At 34.8% G+C, this 17,779-nt stretch overlaps 1 protein-coding gene across 3 annotated transcripts in view; it reads left to right on the plus strand.

Annotated features, from left to right (window-relative positions):
* The window catches only part of FSD1L (fibronectin type III and SPRY domain containing 1 like), an 87,948-nt gene that overhangs the window by 42,602 nt on the left and 27,567 nt on the right, over positions 1-17,779 (plus strand). For 2 of the 3 annotated variants that reach the window (XM_012736804.2, XM_012736806.2), the window contains 6 exons: positions 2,827-3,036; positions 4,478-4,576; positions 9,566-9,692; positions 10,339-10,371; positions 16,772-16,872; positions 17,349-17,600. In XM_012736804.2, coding sequence (XP_012592258.1) covers positions 2,827-3,036; positions 4,478-4,576; positions 9,566-9,692; positions 10,339-10,371; positions 16,772-16,872; positions 17,349-17,600 — 822 coding nt within the window. The remainder of the gene's footprint in view (positions 1-2,826; positions 3,037-4,477; positions 4,577-9,565; positions 9,693-10,338; positions 10,372-16,771; positions 16,873-17,348; positions 17,601-17,779) is intronic. The other variant, XM_012736805.2, reaches the window with a different exon arrangement.

The following is a 17,779-nucleotide window of genomic DNA, read 5'->3' on the forward strand; positions in this document are numbered from 1 at the left end:
GATTCACAAATTGACTCTTTTTATACCAACCTCATAGGACTTACAGTACAGATTTATGACTCAGCAAAATTATAAAATTTCTAAATCCTGTAGGCCCTTACATTTCTTCACATGTAGGCATAGCAAAACATATTAAATTCATAAATGCCTGTGGTCTCTTCTCTTGGCAGTGAATGGTAGTCTACATTTCTTATGTTGCAATAATAGAGACAAACATCTATTATGTACTATAGGAACAAAAACCTTACAAGACAGATGAAGGAAATTCACGGTAATGACAAATGATAAATACTTATTTGGTTGTCCGTCATCTTACTAATAAGGTATATCAGATTCCAAGTATTTGTACAATTACACATACAAAAGAGTTGAACTTTGGAGAAACTCTGTAGTTAGTGGAGATTGATCACTATCCCTTCCTTTTACTAGTAAAGCTTGAAGATTTAAAATTTACTCTCCCTTTCTTACTAGTAAGACTTGGAGAATTGAAGTTTAAGTCCAGTTTCTTTCATCTTGATGTTGATTATTTTACTGAGAAATTTGGTTTATTATTTGTTAGCTCTCAAATTGTTTTGCATTTTAACCTTTGTATGTAATTCTTTTGTTGTTATTGTAGTTTTTTTTTTTACAAACTAGTATGGTCATCCCTCAGTATCGATGGGGGATTGGTTAAGTTCCAGGACACCCTCTTGGGTATCAAAAGCCATGGATGCTCAGGTCCCTTATATAAAATGGCATATTTGCAAGTACTCTACGTATATCCTCTTATATACTTTAAATCATCTCTAGATTACTTATAATACCTAATACAGTGTAAATAATTGTTATACTGTAGTTTTTACTTGTATTATTTTTTATTGTTGTTATTTTTCCCCTGAATATTTTCAATCTGTGGTTGGTTGAATCCATAGATATGGAGGGCCCACTATACTTTGTTTTTTTAGAATAGGTTTAGGTTTATGGAGAATTGAGCATGATAGTACAGAAAGCTACTATATACCCACCTCCTCCCTCTCCCACATATAATTTCTCTTATTATTAACATCTTGCATTAGTGTGGTACATTTAATATAGTTGATGAACTAATAATGATAAATTATTATTAGTTAAAATCTATAGTTTATATTAGTGTTTATTTTTTTTTGTCTGTGGGTTTTGACAAATGTATAATGTCATATATCCACTATTACATTATCATGTAGAATAATTTCACCACCCTAAAATTCGCCTCTACTGTACCTGTTCATCCCTTGTATCCTACAGCCTTACTATGATCACTTGTTAGTTCCAGGACTTTTTTTATTTATCGTTTGGGATTTTCTTCATAGACAGTCATGTCATCTGTGAACAAAGTTTTATTTCTTTCTTTCCAATCTGTATACCTTTTACTTTCTATTCTTATTTCATTTAGCTAAGACTTTCACAAAAATGTTGAATAGGAGTAGTTAAGAGAGGACATCCTCGCCTTGTTTCCAATTTTAGGAGAAAGGTATCTCATTTCTCACCATTAAGTATATTGTTAACTATAGTTTTTTTGGAGATGTTCTTTATCAAGTAAACTTCCCTTCTATTCCTAGTTTGCTGAGAGTTTTTGACATGAATGGATGTTGGATTTTGTCGAGCATTTTTGCTCCATTTATTGATACGATTATATGGTTTTTCTACTCTTGATGTGATAGATTTCCAATGTTGAAGTAGCTGTGCATACCAGGGATAAATTTTTTTAAATTCTCTTTTTAGCAACAAAATGTTTAAATATGATACCTTCTGGACTGCATAGTTTAACACAGTTCACACACTACTGTATCACTGAAGGACCATGTTCTACAATTAGCCTGTTATGTAAATGCCACATGTGTTAATGTTGTATAGCTATAAAATAGCTCTTTTATGGAAAAGATGTTGGTATTCGTATATGTCAAATGTGGCTCATTAATTCCAGTTTATTTTAATGATGCATAGAACTCATGGGAGAAACATTTAAAAATCCATAAGTATTTTGGGGGATTAGGGAATTCATTTTTGTTTAGTACTGAGAAATTAAAATTTTTATATAAAGTTTTAAAAATATAATCTTGAATGATTTTAATTTTTATATTCAAATAAATCTATTCTATTCAATGCTAATTTAATTTATATTCTACAGCTTTTTGAAATAACAGGTTAAAAGCATAATGTGTTCACAAATAGCAAGACATTTTTTTTTTTTTTTTTTGAGACAGAGTCTCGCTTTGTTGCCCAGGCTAGAGTGAGTGTTGTGGCGTTAGCCTAGCTCACAGCAACCTCAAACTCCTGGGCTCAAGTGATCCTCCTGCCTCAGCCTCCTAAGTAGCTGGGACTACAGGCATGTGCCACCATGCCCGGCTAGTTTTTTTTTTATATATATTAGGTGGCCACTTAATTTCTTTCTATTTATAGTAGAGACGGGAGTCTCACTCTTGCTCAGGCTGGTTTCAAACTCCTGACCTTGAGCAATCCACCCGCCTCGGCCTCCCAGAGTGGTAGGATTACAGGCGTGAGTCACCGCGCCCGGCCAACATTCTTGATTCTTTATCCTTAGCATGTTTGATTTTGCTTTTTGCCATCGATGATTTTAATAAACTTTGAATAAGTTTATGAAAAAACTGAAACATGAATTTTTTATAGTCTAGCAATAAAAGGTACTTTGAAAATAGTTATTTTTCATTTATAAGATATCTTTCTCTTAACCAGATTCACATTTGAACAATTCAGAAGCAGAACGAAAAGGCACAGTTTGGTGAACATAAATACTTGGTTAGTGCTGTAATAAATGAGGAATAAGCCTTTTTTGTTTCTTCCCTCCAGTCCCCAAAGCTCCAGAGATAGATCCAGTAGAGTGTTTGGTGGCTGACAACTGTGTAACAGTAGCTTGGAGAATGCCAGAAGAAGATAATAAAATTGACCACTTTATACTGGAATACAGGAAGACCAATTTTGATGGACTTCCACGTGTAAAGGATGAGCGATGCTGGGAGATAATTGATAATATTAAGGGTACTGAATATACACTATCAGGTAAAATGACTGCATTTCAGAAATCACGTGCTCAGAAAATAAATGTAATTCTGAAAAATATTTTAAATTATTTTAAAGGATAAAGTTATTAAGTTTGTTTAGCCAAGCTGACTTTTAGATATTCATTATGAAAGTGAGTTTCTCTTAAAACATCAAGAAAACCTTCACCTTTTTTTAATTACTTCTGGACATTTGCAATCCACTGAAACAGAATGTATGTAAAATGAATATGAAGGGAACAGATATACTCTGAAATATTGTTTTCAGAACAACATTTAATTTTTACTTGGTTTGAATTTAAAAGCTGTCAATTTTTTAGATGTACTCAGTATCTCGTTTGAGTACTCTAGTACCTGGGATGCTGTAAATACTGTTGCTTTTCCTGTTTTAAAATTATCTTCAGGTTAATACTTAAAGTAGAACTGTGACTTGGTATTAGGAACTTGGATGTTGGCCTTTTGAAAGCCTTTAAAAAGATGTCTCAGTATATAGGGGACTTTGAGTAATTGAAATGGCCAAATATTGCCTGAGTTGTTCCATGCTTATTATACATGAGCAGTAACATTAGGAGCTGCCATTATTGAGCAATTGCTATTTGTCAGGAGCTGGGCTCAAGTGTGTTACATATAGTACATATCATTTAATTAGTACCATATATCTCACTTAATCTTTATAATAATTATGAAGTTGGTTTTATCATATTTTACAGATAGAAAATTGAGGCTCTATCAAGTTGTTGAAGGTCCCAAAGCTAGTAATTTTTGGACTGAGATTTTAATCTAGACCTAACTTCAAAGATTTTATTAATTTCTATGTTTTATATCCTCTTTAAATTCATTTTCACAAAAGAAGATACTATTTCATAAATATGAAATTCTTTAGGGTGTCTACTTTCCAGAAATTGAATATGTTATTGTGGCGTCTCTTCTTGAATGAAATTCTACTTTTAATAAGCCCTGAAAGGATACTTCTTTTTTCCCCCCGAGACAGGGTCTCGCTCTGTCAACTTGGCTAGAGTATAGTAGCGTGATCATATCTCACTGCAACCTCAAACTCTTGGGCTCAAGCGATTCTCCTGCTTCAGCCTCCCAAGTGGCTGGCACTACAGGCTAGCACCCACCATGCCTGGCCAATTTTTCTGTTTATTTGTAGAGATGGAGTCTGGCTTTTGCTCAGGCTGGTGAAAGGATACTTTTTATCACTGAGATAAAATAAAAGTTGTTAAACTGTATAATTTATCTCTTTTGAATAAAATAATAGATAAATAATGATTCCTCTCATTTCAAGGATTATTACTCCTTTAACAAATTCATACTCTTCTGGAATAAAGAAATGCAATACTTCCAAGGAGGAAAAAAGGTCTGTTTGAAGGGCCATACTCATACTTTTGAGGATAGAGGCCTTTACTTTTCATATCTGAAAACCATTTTCATTTTTTCAGGCTTAAAATTTGATTCAAAGTATATGAATTTCAGAGTGCGAGCTTGTAACAAGGCTGTGGCTGGAGAGTATTCTGATCCAGTTACTCTGGAGACCAAAGGTAAGATCAATAGTTATTTATACAGCATAAAACAAAACTTAACATCTGAAGTTATTCAAGACTTTGTCACAGGAAGCATTTCATGTGGGATTGAATTCCTTCTCCACTTCCTCTAGGCTCCCTCCCCCCCTTCCCCCCAGCTTTCTGAACTGTGAGAATTATAAGACTGAGAAAATAGGACTACAGTAGTGGTAGTTGTTTTCCTAGATGATTGTATTCATATAGGTAAAATAAATAGACTGAGATGATGGTATTATATTCTCTGGTGGGTGCTAAATTTTACAAATTTCAATCTAGTGTAAATGCATCAGCATCACTGAGATCTGCTCAGTTTTCCTAGAGAATGGCTTATGAAACAATAATGAGGGGCCAGGCGCAGTGGCTCACGCCTGTAATCCTAGCACTCTGGGAGGCCAAGGTGGGTGGATTGCTCAAGGTCTGGAGTACAAAACCAGCCTGAGCCAACAGTGAGACCCCGTCTCTACTATAAATAGAAAGAAATTAATTGGCCAACTAATATATATACAAAAAATCAGCCGAGCATGGTGGTGCATGCCTGTTGTCCCAGCTACTCAGGAGGCTGAGGTAGTAGGATCACTTGAGCCCACGAGTTTGAGGTTGCTGTGAGCTAGGCTGATGCCATGGCACTCACTGTAGCCTGGGCAACGAAGCAAGACTCTGTCTCAAAAAAAAAAAAAAAAAGAAAAAGAAAAGAAACAATGAGGAAGTATCTGTTCAGTTTAGCTCAGATCCTTTCTGTTTTCCTGAATCTTATTATAGTAATTAATATTTATATAGTTTATTAATGATTACAAAGCACTCCTACAGTTCTTTATTTGATCATTAAAAATCATCTTGAGAGATTAGTAAACTAGGTGTTATTGATATTTATATTGCAGATGAAGAAAATAAAGTATAAATATTAATATGTTAAATGGTTTGCCCACGATTCCTAGATCTAGCTTAGAAAAGTGTACATATTAAAGTTCTGTGCCATCCCTTATTGTGGGCCTGGAACCTAGGTTTTTTAGTCTCTGAGAGCAGTTGGAATTAATTAAAACTCCCTAGAATAACATATTTGAACACAGAAGGTTTTTTAGGTATTTGCCAGTTTGAAGGCCATAATGCTAGAGATCTTCCAAGTTGTGAGATGATAATTGCCTAGGTTTACTTCCGGAATCAGACTGTATGCACTGTTGTAAATACCTGAGACTTAGGGCATTCCACTGACTTCTAGTTAATATAGATATGTTTGAATAGGGTTGCATGCCAGAAATTTGATATGATTTGAAGGGTGTTATAAAAATATCATATCAGAATAAAACAAATATCTTTAAGTTATTGATGACACAAACTCAGAAAAATATGTTTGTATCACAAAGGTCTAAAAAAATCTAACTTGAAAGAACTTGTTTGGATTAGCAAATGTTTTTGAGAACTATAGATAGCCAAGAAATGCAATTACTTTGAATTACTCATTATCAAACTGTGATGTTAGGTTTTTACCATTTCAAAATATAGTCATATTTATAGGCAGACGATCTTTTCTATATAATTTGAATTGTTTTTAGCTTCTATCAAATAAAATTGAATTATTATTCTCCCCCTGGAGCATATTTTCAAATTTCTTTTCTTCCTTTCTGTTTACTCTTTTTATTTAGTGATCAAACTTGACCTAAATGTGGTGAATTGTATATTTCTATGCAAATCCCTTAGGTTTAGGAAAATGAATAACTGGCTTGTGGTTTTCTTGGAGCTGGGCTGGCTGCCCTTTTTATCAGTGCCTGAATGTTACTGGTTAAACTCTTGGTATTGGGGTTTGTGGAGAGAAACTAAGTTGATTCTAATCCTTTTGAGCATTTTTCACTGCCAAGTAACCCCCTTAGGGTGGGAATAGACAAACTCCTCTGAAACCCACTGAATGGTGATTCTGACCTTCACAGAGTCTCAGAATAAACCTAGTCTCTTATGTGATATGGGTCACAAATTTTCTAGGGTTATTCCATAGCATTGGCGTGGCTTCTAATGAGAGCAGGAGTTCCATAGGAAAAGTCCAGATTTTTAAAAATGACACGTTGAAAATTGTTTACTAATTTATTTGGCTTGTTGCAGCCCATTTCAACCAACCAATAGAAATAAGTGTATGGACTAAGTACTGGAGAGAAAGGAAGAGAGATGGAGATTAAGTAGTTGGGGCCTACCAATATTTTATATCCTGACACTTATGGTCCTTGGTATGGAGAACAGTGAACATTGTTTATTTCTGTCACTCCAATGTATGTAGCACTATTTCTTCTGGCATTGAAGTTGTCAAAAGTGATAAGTAATATATAATAAGTTCTTATGACCAGAATTTTTAAAGTATATTAGTTTTTATTACCTTATAAAGGTAAATGATGAATTAATAAATCGTAAATTACTCTCCAACTTCAAATGACAGTGGCTATGCTATAATTTTATATTACCAAGAAAGTAGCCACTAGCACAAATAGAACGTATGAAACATATCCATATTCTGATTTTTGGTACCTTGTTATAGGCTTAAGGATATAGAAACCAATATGTAACTATATTACAGGACTTATACAAGAGATAGGACCTCACTTTTAAGGCTGGTCTTATTTGTTCAATATAGGGTGTGATGCCTATTACCTTAGAGACAGGCTTTATAATTTAACTGAGGTCCCATAAAAAGACAGTGTTCAAAAAAGAGAGAAAGTAAGAGATATATGAAAGACAATACCTCTAGGATTGAAATCCGTGCCTTTTCTTTGGATGCTGTGGTACTTGATAAATCTGGTCTCAAGTGGTTTGGAGTGGTACCCTTTTTTTGCCACACTTGACTCCAGGATTGCTGGTGACTCTTCTTTTCATCATAATAAACATTAGGGAACAGCCTTAGGATTTATTTTCTTTTGCTTTTCTTTTGAAAGCAGTTGAGAATTGGTAGTACCTAAAGTTAAATCTACTTTTTCTTTCTTTCAGAAATGTGAATGCTCTCACATGCATTACCTAATAACTTAAATATAGAGGGTAACTCTTGTTAAGTGGGGACTTGTGTCTTGGGATAAGAAAGAATTCTCATGCAAAGATTAGGATAGTTTTAAAGAAAGAAAGTTTATTTTACTTTTCAAAGGTGAGAAGAGCACAACACAGAAGGAAAAGTGTTGGTGCTGAGCAGTAGCAGCTCAGGATTTTTATGGGAACAAAGAGAAGAGAATAAAAATAGTTTTGGCTGCCAGCTGATAACAGAAGCAGCTGTGGAGCATCTGTGTTTGCTTTTCCATTTCTTTTCCCCCTTTTCTTTTGAGGCTGACTTTATCAGAGTCCTTGGAATCTGGTTCTGGTAAGAGCTGGGAGGGAGTTCGCACCCCTGGTCTCCACTTAGGGCTCTTCAAGGCTGTGAAAACAAACTCTTAAAGATACCACAGATGGTTGATCTTAAAGACAGCGAGTTGAGGCCCAGTTGTTTAATCAAACAAAACAAAGGGCAGTTGTGCTGTGAGTTTATTTCTCTTATTGTTTGATAGTTTTTATCTTTCTCTGTTAGTTAGTTGATTAACAAGGCTGTTTTCAACTCTGCTTTCTTAAGGCAGTTCGTTTTTGGAAATTCAGGATCTCAGTGTTACCTGATCCTAACCTTTTAGTAACCTACCTGTTAAGGAAATCTATTTTGTTTTTACTGAAAAGCTGCATTATTTCTTCCTTCTATAGGTTCATTTCTGTTTAGATGCAGGTTTTGAAAGCTGTTAACTTCTTTGTATAGTATGACATTTATGAGAAGTTGTGTGGTCAGTAGATTTGTATTCAGAATGTTGTTTATAAATGAAGACAATGAACAATGGCTCTGATACATAGTTGATATTAAAGTGCTCTTTACAGAACAGTAGAAGATAAAAGGATTCTTGATTCACTAGGTAAACATTAGGCTCTCTATATTCTTATTTCATTGTCTGATTATACATACGTTGTAGACACACTGAAGCCTTAACTAAATCAAGTAATAGCCTAAGTAAAATGGGGTTTTTTAAAGGAATAATGTATTCCCTCAATGAATAATTACTAGAAATTTGAATCTTTGGAGGGAAATAGAACTAATAGAAGCAGATTATTTGGTAACTGTGTAATAGTTGATACCCTGCAAGACAGAAATTCTGGGAATTGCTTTTTAAAATAGAAGGAACTGCACACTGATTGGACATGAATGAATACATCTTAATAATTTACCCTCAATATCCAAAGATGTAAGCTAATACTTTGTTATACTGATTGCCTAAATTAGCAGTTCTGAGTTCTGAGTAAGTCTTGTGAATAGTACACATAGCTCCCCAAAATACCAGACAATCCAAAAAGCATAGTTTTATTTAATGTTTTTTTGTTTTGTTTTCATTTAAGTGACCCCCTTTCCCCTCCACTCTTTGCCACATAAATTATCTATGAGCTGGGTCAATTCCCTTGCTTCTGCCACCATGGGCTCGGTTTTTCCATGCTTGTCTTAATTTGAAACTAATAAGAATTTAATTATGAAATTATTAAGTATTAGAGCATCAGAGAAAATAAGTGTGTAAGTCTCTATAATTTTTTACACAATATCACTTTCTCCTCCTCCTTATTCTACCAGTTTTCCTTCCTATGTAGTCATAACAATCAGCTGATAATCAACTGATATGCTAATAATAGGAAATTGAGGTTACTGTGTGCTGATGGAGATTTTAGTAGAAAGAGTAGCAGAAATATCAGTGGCCATGCAAGTACATTGTATTTGGTTGGAATATAGGATATACAATATAGAAGAGTAATGGGAAATAAGGTAGGAACTATAAATTATGGCCTAATCATTGAGAGCTTTAGATGCTGAGATCAGGAATTTGACCTTTATTTTCTGTATTTGGTGTTGATTAAAACTGAGTAGGAAACTAGTGTGATGATAGCTGTGCTTTAGAAAGTGGACATATGGCTACATTAAAAAAATTTTTTTGTTTTGGATAGCACTTAACTTCAGTTTGGATAACTCATCATCCCATTTGAACCTGAAAGTTGAAGATACCTGTGTAGAGTGGGATCCTACTGGAGGAAAAGGTCAAGAAAAAATTAAAGGAAAAGAGAACAAGGGCAGGTAAGCTAGTTCATTAAATCTGTTTTATGGAAAAATAATTATACATTGGATGTTATTTGACAGTAATGTATATTGAAATTCTTAGTCTATATACCAATACAATTTATGATATATTAGTAACAACAAAGTGAAGACTATAATACTGTTTGTCAGTAGCTGAATTTGTCATTAACATTTTTCATTACTTGTTTCTTAAGTTCTTTCCTAATCATCCTCTCATAATTTTTATTTCAGTATTCCATTTCTTTAAAGTTATATATACAGCAACTTGAAATGCTTGAAGTTCCTAGTATAATATCTGAATCTTAGACTTATAGATCACCTATCTTACCTGAAGGTTTGCACTAAATGACAGCTTTTAGCATGTACAACCCGAGAGTCTTGACCCTGATCAGCAACCCAGTGAACCCAAGAGGCAGACTCAAGGACATTTTGTTATTGTCATAACTTATTTAAATGTTGAAGTATGGGAGCCTGTTTCCTTTTTAAGTGGAAATTTTTGCTCAAATTGAATGTAAATGTCATTGTAAATTACAACAATAAACCAGAAAAATTCCTCAGCAGGCTTTTGATCTAATTTTAGTATAAACTGTCAAGTTGAAGTTGTAAAACAATCTCTTAACAGTTGCCTATTTTTATCTGACAGTGTCCATGTTACTTCACTGAAGAAACATACAAGGTGATGATATGTGTCTGTCTAGTTCTAGGACTTAGTATAATCGAGCTTGGCTGAACAACTTTAATTTTTTTCTTTTAACCAATAAGCAGAAGCAGCAGCCTTCATAAGCTAAAATACTGCTCTGTGTAGACTGTATTGGTAGCTTATGTTTTGAATTTACAGCATTATAGTGTGCTGCATATTATTTGGATTATATATGATAATACAGTAAGCTCTGCTTTAAACTCTTTCTTGAATTATTTTCCCTCATCTGATTTTTTTTCTGCTTTTACTCATACTTGGCATCTTTCTTGTTGTACTGTATAATATTCAATATAGCTAACATTATAGCTTTGCTTTTATTTGTATTTGACATGAAGCAGGTTTGAAGATTTATGTATTTTACATAATTATCTAGTTTAAAAACCATCAAGGATAAAAAATAAAGGCCATTGCTGAGATTATTAGGACAGTGCCAGAAAGATGAATTATTTCTAATTGCACGAGTAATAATGTGCTTATTTGAAGATATCACATGTTTTTACCAGAAACTATAATGTCTTTTCAAAATTTTCTTCCTTTCTTCTTTTCAGTTTATTTGCTCATTATTGGTAAAAGTGATTTCATAGATAGTATGTTATAAATTATAAAGTGCTGCTGGATTTAATAGAGTCTCTGAAGTTTCATTCGATCACATGGAAATTTTTAGACTGTATATATCATTTCAAGTTATATTATTTCTTTCTTTTTTCCCCCCTTATAAGGGTATTTTAGTTGTAGGCCACTTCTGGAATGTTATATACATTTTTTTATTCTTTCCATAAATACTTGTTTACTGTAGGATGTCTACTGGATGTTGTGAAGTTTATAGTGATAAATACTGTCTGTGCCTTCACAAAATTTGCCCTAACTCATATAGAGTTATATATACAAGGAAGAGTGATATATACAAGTCATATATAACAGTCACATATGCAAGTAACAGTAATGCAGGGTAGACATTATATGTAATGGTAAGTGTGAATAAAGGAGTTCAGAGGAAGAAAGATGTCCAGAGCTGCCAGGTGTTGAGGTGGTCAATTAGGAAAATGAGCTGAACTAAAAGTAATAATCAAGCCTTTATTGATTTGCTGTGATAGTATAAACAAGAGGTCACAAAGGAAAGGGTATTTGTTACCCCAGCATTCACTTTTCCCCAACAAAATGGCAGTGGGTGAAGGTCAAGTGAATCACCACAGATTACAGGTAGTAGATTTTCTCACTGCCAAGAAGCTCCAAATAAAAGGCTCCTGTTCGTTTATGGCCCTTATGGCCAAGAATGTGTGGGGGAGAGGTGGGGTTAAAAGTGGAAAAGTACTAAAACAGAGCAGAGCAAAGTGTTTTCAGACCAACTTCTATTTCCCCTCTTCCCCTACTCTTGAGGAGGTCTACACAGAGGCACTTGAAAAGTATCTCAGCCTAGGACCTCCCTCCCATAAGGGTGCCTCTGAATAGAAATGTCTACGCTAGGAATGCAGATACACATATGAGCATGGGGAGGGGAGGGGTAGAGTTGCAACCCCCTCTAGACACAGTATGCACTGGCTGTGCACCAAGTCTAGTGTAAGGAGGGCAGCCTACCCAACCCTGTTCCTTTACCCTGCTCAGCCCAGGCCTGCCAGGTGAAACCTTTGTGTAATAATTGCCTATGGTTGGGCCTGAAGGATAACACATAGAATTTTCGTCTGGATCTGGGAGACCTTCATTAAGGAAGTGGTTGTTGAGCAAATGGAAGAATGTGTGGTATTTGCAGGATGGGGAGCAATAAGAGGAAAGGCCGTGAAGCAGATTGTGTGAGTTTGAAGAACATTTTGGGTGTACAATTACAGTGCTCTCTGGGGATGAGAAGGCTACAAAGGCAGATTAGGACCAAATCAAGAACCTGGAATGCCAGGCTAAGTCATTTGTAGGCAGAACAGAAGTACATGAAGATTTTTAAATAGTAGAGTCAAAGCTAGGTTTATTTTGTAATAGCGAGCATTATGAATTAAGAAGCAAAGAGAACATTTGGGAAGCTGGTAAAACAATCCAGACTATAGAGGTAGCAAAGATCCTTAATTCAGACACTTAAGTGGCCAAGGTGTCTTTAAGAGAAGCCAGGTGAGGGGTGGGATGGGAGGAGATCATGCTTGACATAAGATAATAGCTGTTGTACTTCTTGCAAAAATGGACTTGTTGGAAGGCTGGAATGCTGCAGTGGAAGTTTTTATCCTTATTTAACTTTTCTCTGAAATTAAACTGCCAATGTCAATAGATATATATGTTTCTTTTTTTTACATGCTTCCCTTTATTTCTTCACTACTGGTAAGTTATAAATTTTTTTTAATTGTTTTTCTGGTTATCAAAAGACATCTTAACATATTTTGAAGCAATGCTTAGTGAAAATTTTGTTTATTTGTATAATTTTCACTTGCTGTTTATTGTCCTGAATTACCTGGGAAATATTTTTCAAAATACGTGTTTTCTCCCAGCAGACATTCTGGCTTTCCAGCTGAGGATATACAGTATAAGTTATACTGTCCATGTATTTTGAAAAACCCTGATTGATTTTGATTATGTTGTGCCTCTTCAGTTGACAATTACTCATTTATTACAAAATCCTAAAGGCCTGTGTTTCTCCAATTTAGGTTCAGGAAGGTAGAGGTAGTCCTTAGTTAATAACATCACATATTCCATTTACTCATCTGAACTTATTCATTTTATTCCGATATTATATACCTATTCTATGTACTCGGATACACAGATGAGAAGATGTGGTTCCTGGCAACAGTTATTTCCCTTCCTTCAGCTACTCCATAGCCAAGTTTCTCACTTGCCATAGCAACAAAGTACTGAGGGTGCCGTATGGTGGATTGTGTAAGAACTGTCTTTTCATCATTACCCTTTTAATCTCTGCCCCTTCTTAGATGAGATTTGTTTTGTTTTACCTCAGTGATTCCTGGCCCAACTGAGCAGCAAAAACTTGAAATTCTTAATTAAAAAACACAAACATGTTTCTCACACCTACCCTCCAGTGTTCTGATTTAGTAGTCTATATGGAGGCTGGTAATTTGCATTTTTAATAGTTCCCCAAGTGGTTCTGATGTCCAGGCAGGTTTGAGAACCACTGGTTTGGCTCATCTTTTCCTCCTCATCCCTAATTACACAAGTACTCTAACCTTTCATCTCCTTTCATTTGATTTTCACCTAGTTACCCACAACAAAATTTTTTGACTTCCTTTGCTCCATCTCTCAGCTGAAAAGCAACCATTGTCATGAATGTTAAGGGTAAGACTAATAATACCACCAGCAATACTAAAAAGCATTGGAGTTTGAAGTGAAGTTAGATACAATGAAGAGCTAGTGTTCTGAAGTTATTGTATCCCATCTTCCTTCTCTAGTTACAAAACTAATTTTCTACAAATACTGACATTTAAGATTAATTAAAATTATATTTATTTTTGTATAATTACCAGTATTTGCAGTTGAATTAATTTGGATGGAGGAAGATTAATGTGCAATAATATTTTGGTGACTTTATGAATTAGATAATCTTTGGTGAGCTATGTGCTCATTTTTTTTCTAGGGAAGAGTGTACTTCCATTTCAGATAATCAGTTTTATATGAATTTTTGGAGAATAACTGTAAATCATACTGTTTTTCTATTTCATAGGTGTTCTCAGGACCTAAAAGCTTTTTTGCTATAATTTATAAACCATGTTAGAACAACTTTACTTTTATTCCCTTCCTTTTCATGTCTACCTAAAACATTAGTGTTCACAATTTTCTAAAACATTAGTGTTCACAATTTTTTTAAAGCAAAAGAATGTTTCCAGAAGCCTAATCTAAAAAGAGAAAGGTATAGTTGGTTAAAGTGGGGAAGGGTCCAAAGTTGTCCTCTTCCCAGAGTCCTGCTGCAGCCTCTGTGGCATATGTGGATTCGCTTGACTTCAGGACAAGAACACTGCCAGTTTCAGAACACTTTGTCCCCCAGAAGATCATGAGAGTAGAGCTATCCTTTTTTTTTTTTTTTTTTTCCAATTGGGGGGGCAAATACAGTGTTACCTTTTCTCCTAAGTGTAAGATAAAATATTTGAAAACACACAGATCTTTTGTAAGCAGGTGTTTAACATTGTCAACCAGCTTGTATAAGAATCAGAAAGAAAATTGGGATGCAGGTTTTTTTTTGAATTATCAGTGAGTTGACAGAATGTTTGCAGAGTTTTACTTTCTTACTACTTAATGACTCTTAAGAGTATTGTGTTTAAGTATTAATTTAGAAAACATGGTCACACCAACCTTGAAAAAGTTAAAAATATATTTTTGATATCTAGAATAAAGAGTATACGTTTTTCTTAATTTTTATTTTTTTCTGTCCTTTATTTCTTTATTTTGGAGAAATAACTCTCAACAACTCTTCTAGGATTCTTCCCTCTCAAGTTTTGTTCTCCCCTTGCCCCATAGGAAGAAACTACTAACTGCCTACCTGAACACAAGTTTCATAGAAATTTTAATTAGGCTATCTTTATTCCCCTCTTTCCATGCTGTCTGTTCAAATAGAAATCACAGTCAGTTGCTTAAATGTCTTTTTAAAGAAATATTTTTACAAAAAGGACCTTTGAAGTCCTTTGGGAAGAATTAAACTAAATTGTGTGAATGCTGTTGTTGTAGATCTATAATTATGCTGCTTACTGTCATTCACTAAAAAATACACAGTTGGGCCGGGTGAGGTGGCTCACGCCTGTAATCCTAGCACTCTGGGAGGCCAAGGCGGGTGGATTGCTCAAGGTCAGGAGTTTGAAACCAGCCTGAGCAAGAGCGAGACCCTGTCTCTACTATAAATAGAAAGAAATTAATTGGCCAACTAATATACATAGAAAAAATTAGCCGGGCATGGTGGCGCATGCCTGTAGTCCCAGCTACTCAGGAGGCTGAGGCAGCAGGATTGCTTGAGCCTAGGAGTTTGAGGTTGCTGTGAGCTAGGCTGATGCCATGACACTCACCATAGCCTGGGCAACAAAACAAGGATCTGTCTCAAAAAAAAAAAATACACAGTTGAAGTGGTCCTAAGTTCACTGTTTAATTTTTTGAAATTGTCTAATAATAAAGCTGCTTTCAGACAACATTTAAATAATGCAGAATGAGTCATGTGAAATGACTTTAAATTATATCCTTATTCTTGCCTTGCCTTTGTTAGAGATTTCTATTTCAGTATTAATAATAGCTTATTAAAATCTACTAAATTGGCCGGGCGTGGTGGCTCACGCTTGTAATCCTAGCACTCTGGGAGGCCGAGGCAGGCGGATTGCTCAAGGTTAGGAGTTCAAAACCAGCCTGAGCGAGACCCTGTCTCTACTATAAAAATAGAAAGAAATTAATTGGCCAACTAATATATATATATATAAAATTAGCCGGACATGGTGGCGCGTGCCTGTAGTCCCAGCTACTCAGGAGGCTGAGGCAGGAGGATTGCTTGAGCCCAGGAGTTTGAGGTTGCTGTGAGCTAGGCTGACGCCACGGCACTCACTCTAGCCTGGGCAACAAAAGCGAGACTCTGTCTCAAAAAAAAAAAAAAAAAATCTACTAAATTGATCTTAGAAAGAAATATTCCTATACAACTGTATTGGAAAAATGTTTTTATTTCTAATTAGTGGTGATAATGCAGTTATCCTTATTTCCCCTAAATAATAATTTAGGATAATCTTGATCAAATTTGTTTTTCTTAAATGCATTGATTCAATGTAATTAAAATCTTATTTTAAAACAAACTTGAGATTTAATCTATTTTGAGTTTTTGAGAGTTAGAAATCCCAATATTGTCTAGTTTTCCATATCATATAATTTAATAAAAGGGGAAGTCAGGTTGAATCTTGTCCATTTTAGTAGGAGAAATACTTTATAATACTTGATATTATCCTGCACATGGATTTGGGCAATTGCTCTTTCTATTTTTGAGAAAAAAGATCCAGAACAAAAATACCTACTGCTTATAAAACAGGTTATTTAGTTAATGATTATAAGAAGAAGCCTGGCTTTGCCTTTGCTTTTTTTAAAATTTAACTGCAAGCATTATAAGCAATAACTTGTTATCTTTCTTGTGTTCTTTTTTTTCTTTCAGTAAGTCTTGTCTCATTTGGCAGTGTTTCCTATTTCATCTGTGTGTTCTTTGTATAAGCCTTGCTCAGTCTGCATGACATTAGTGTTTTAGCCTGCTTTGTATTAGTGATTTCTTATGTTTGTTTGTAATTGACAACTATCTTTAATAGTAATTCAAATCAGATTGAGTGATGTTATTTCTACAACATAATTAGAAATCTTTTCAAAGGTTCCTTACATGATTTTTAGTGTATGAAATATTTACAATATAAAATATTTGTTTTCCTTTTTGTTCTTGTTTATGTAGAAGTGGTACACCATCCCCCAAACGGACATCTGTAGGCTCCAGGCCACCAGCAGTAAGAGGCAGCCGAGATCGTTTTACTGGGGAATCATACACAGTGCTGGGTAGGATAAAACATAATAGTTCTTTATTCTCTTAGACTAAAGGCATCACAATCACACCAGTGCACTTACCGCTCACTTAGAGCTAGAGTAGCTGCCTGTGTATTGAATGATCTTTGCAGAAGTTTCTCCCAGTTAAAGCCTAATTATTACTTTGGCATGGTGGGGGGAAGGGGGATTGTTCAAATTGTCTTATTATTGATTCTTTTAAAACTCTACTTCGGCTTACATAGTGTTCTCACATGTATGTATAACCCAGGAGAGGGGATAGTAAGGAAGAAAATTTCTGCAGAATTTTATATTTAGAAAAATAATTAAAGGTACTCTGCATTGAGTGCCTGTATGTTATCATGATTATTCTCATAGAAAGAGTACTTGAATCAAAATTTTTGTGCCATTTTTGGGACAAGTGATAGGTAAAACTCTGTGACTCATAAGGAAGAGATAAGAGTCAACTCTACTTTTCTAATCTTTCGTAGGAGACACTGCTATTGAAAGTGGACAACATTATTGGGAGGTCAAGGCCCAGAAGGATTGTAAATCCTACAGCGTGGGAGTAGCATACAAAACTTTGGGGAAATTTGACCAATTGGGCAAGACAAATACTAGTTGGTGTGTCCATGTCAACAACTGGCTACAAAACACATTTGCAGCAAAGCATAATAATAAAGTGAAAGCTTTGGATGTTACTGTTCCTGAGAAAATAGGTGTATTTTGTGATTTTGATGGGGGTAAGTTTGCTTATTTTCTCATAGGTTATGTCATCATAGTTGCATGTATTTCAGTTCTTTTGAGTGGTAAGCATCTATACAGAATGTCCATTAGTATTGTGATAAGGACATTTTTACCAACTAGGCTTTGATCACAAACATAATCTCAGTTCTAGAATTGACTGGGAGGGCATGTGATG

The sequence above is a fragment of the Microcebus murinus genome, chromosome 12, assembly GCF_040939455.1.
Source record: "Microcebus murinus isolate Inina chromosome 12, M.murinus_Inina_mat1.0, whole genome shotgun sequence".
Taxonomy (NCBI): domain Eukaryota; kingdom Metazoa; phylum Chordata; class Mammalia; order Primates; family Cheirogaleidae; genus Microcebus; species Microcebus murinus.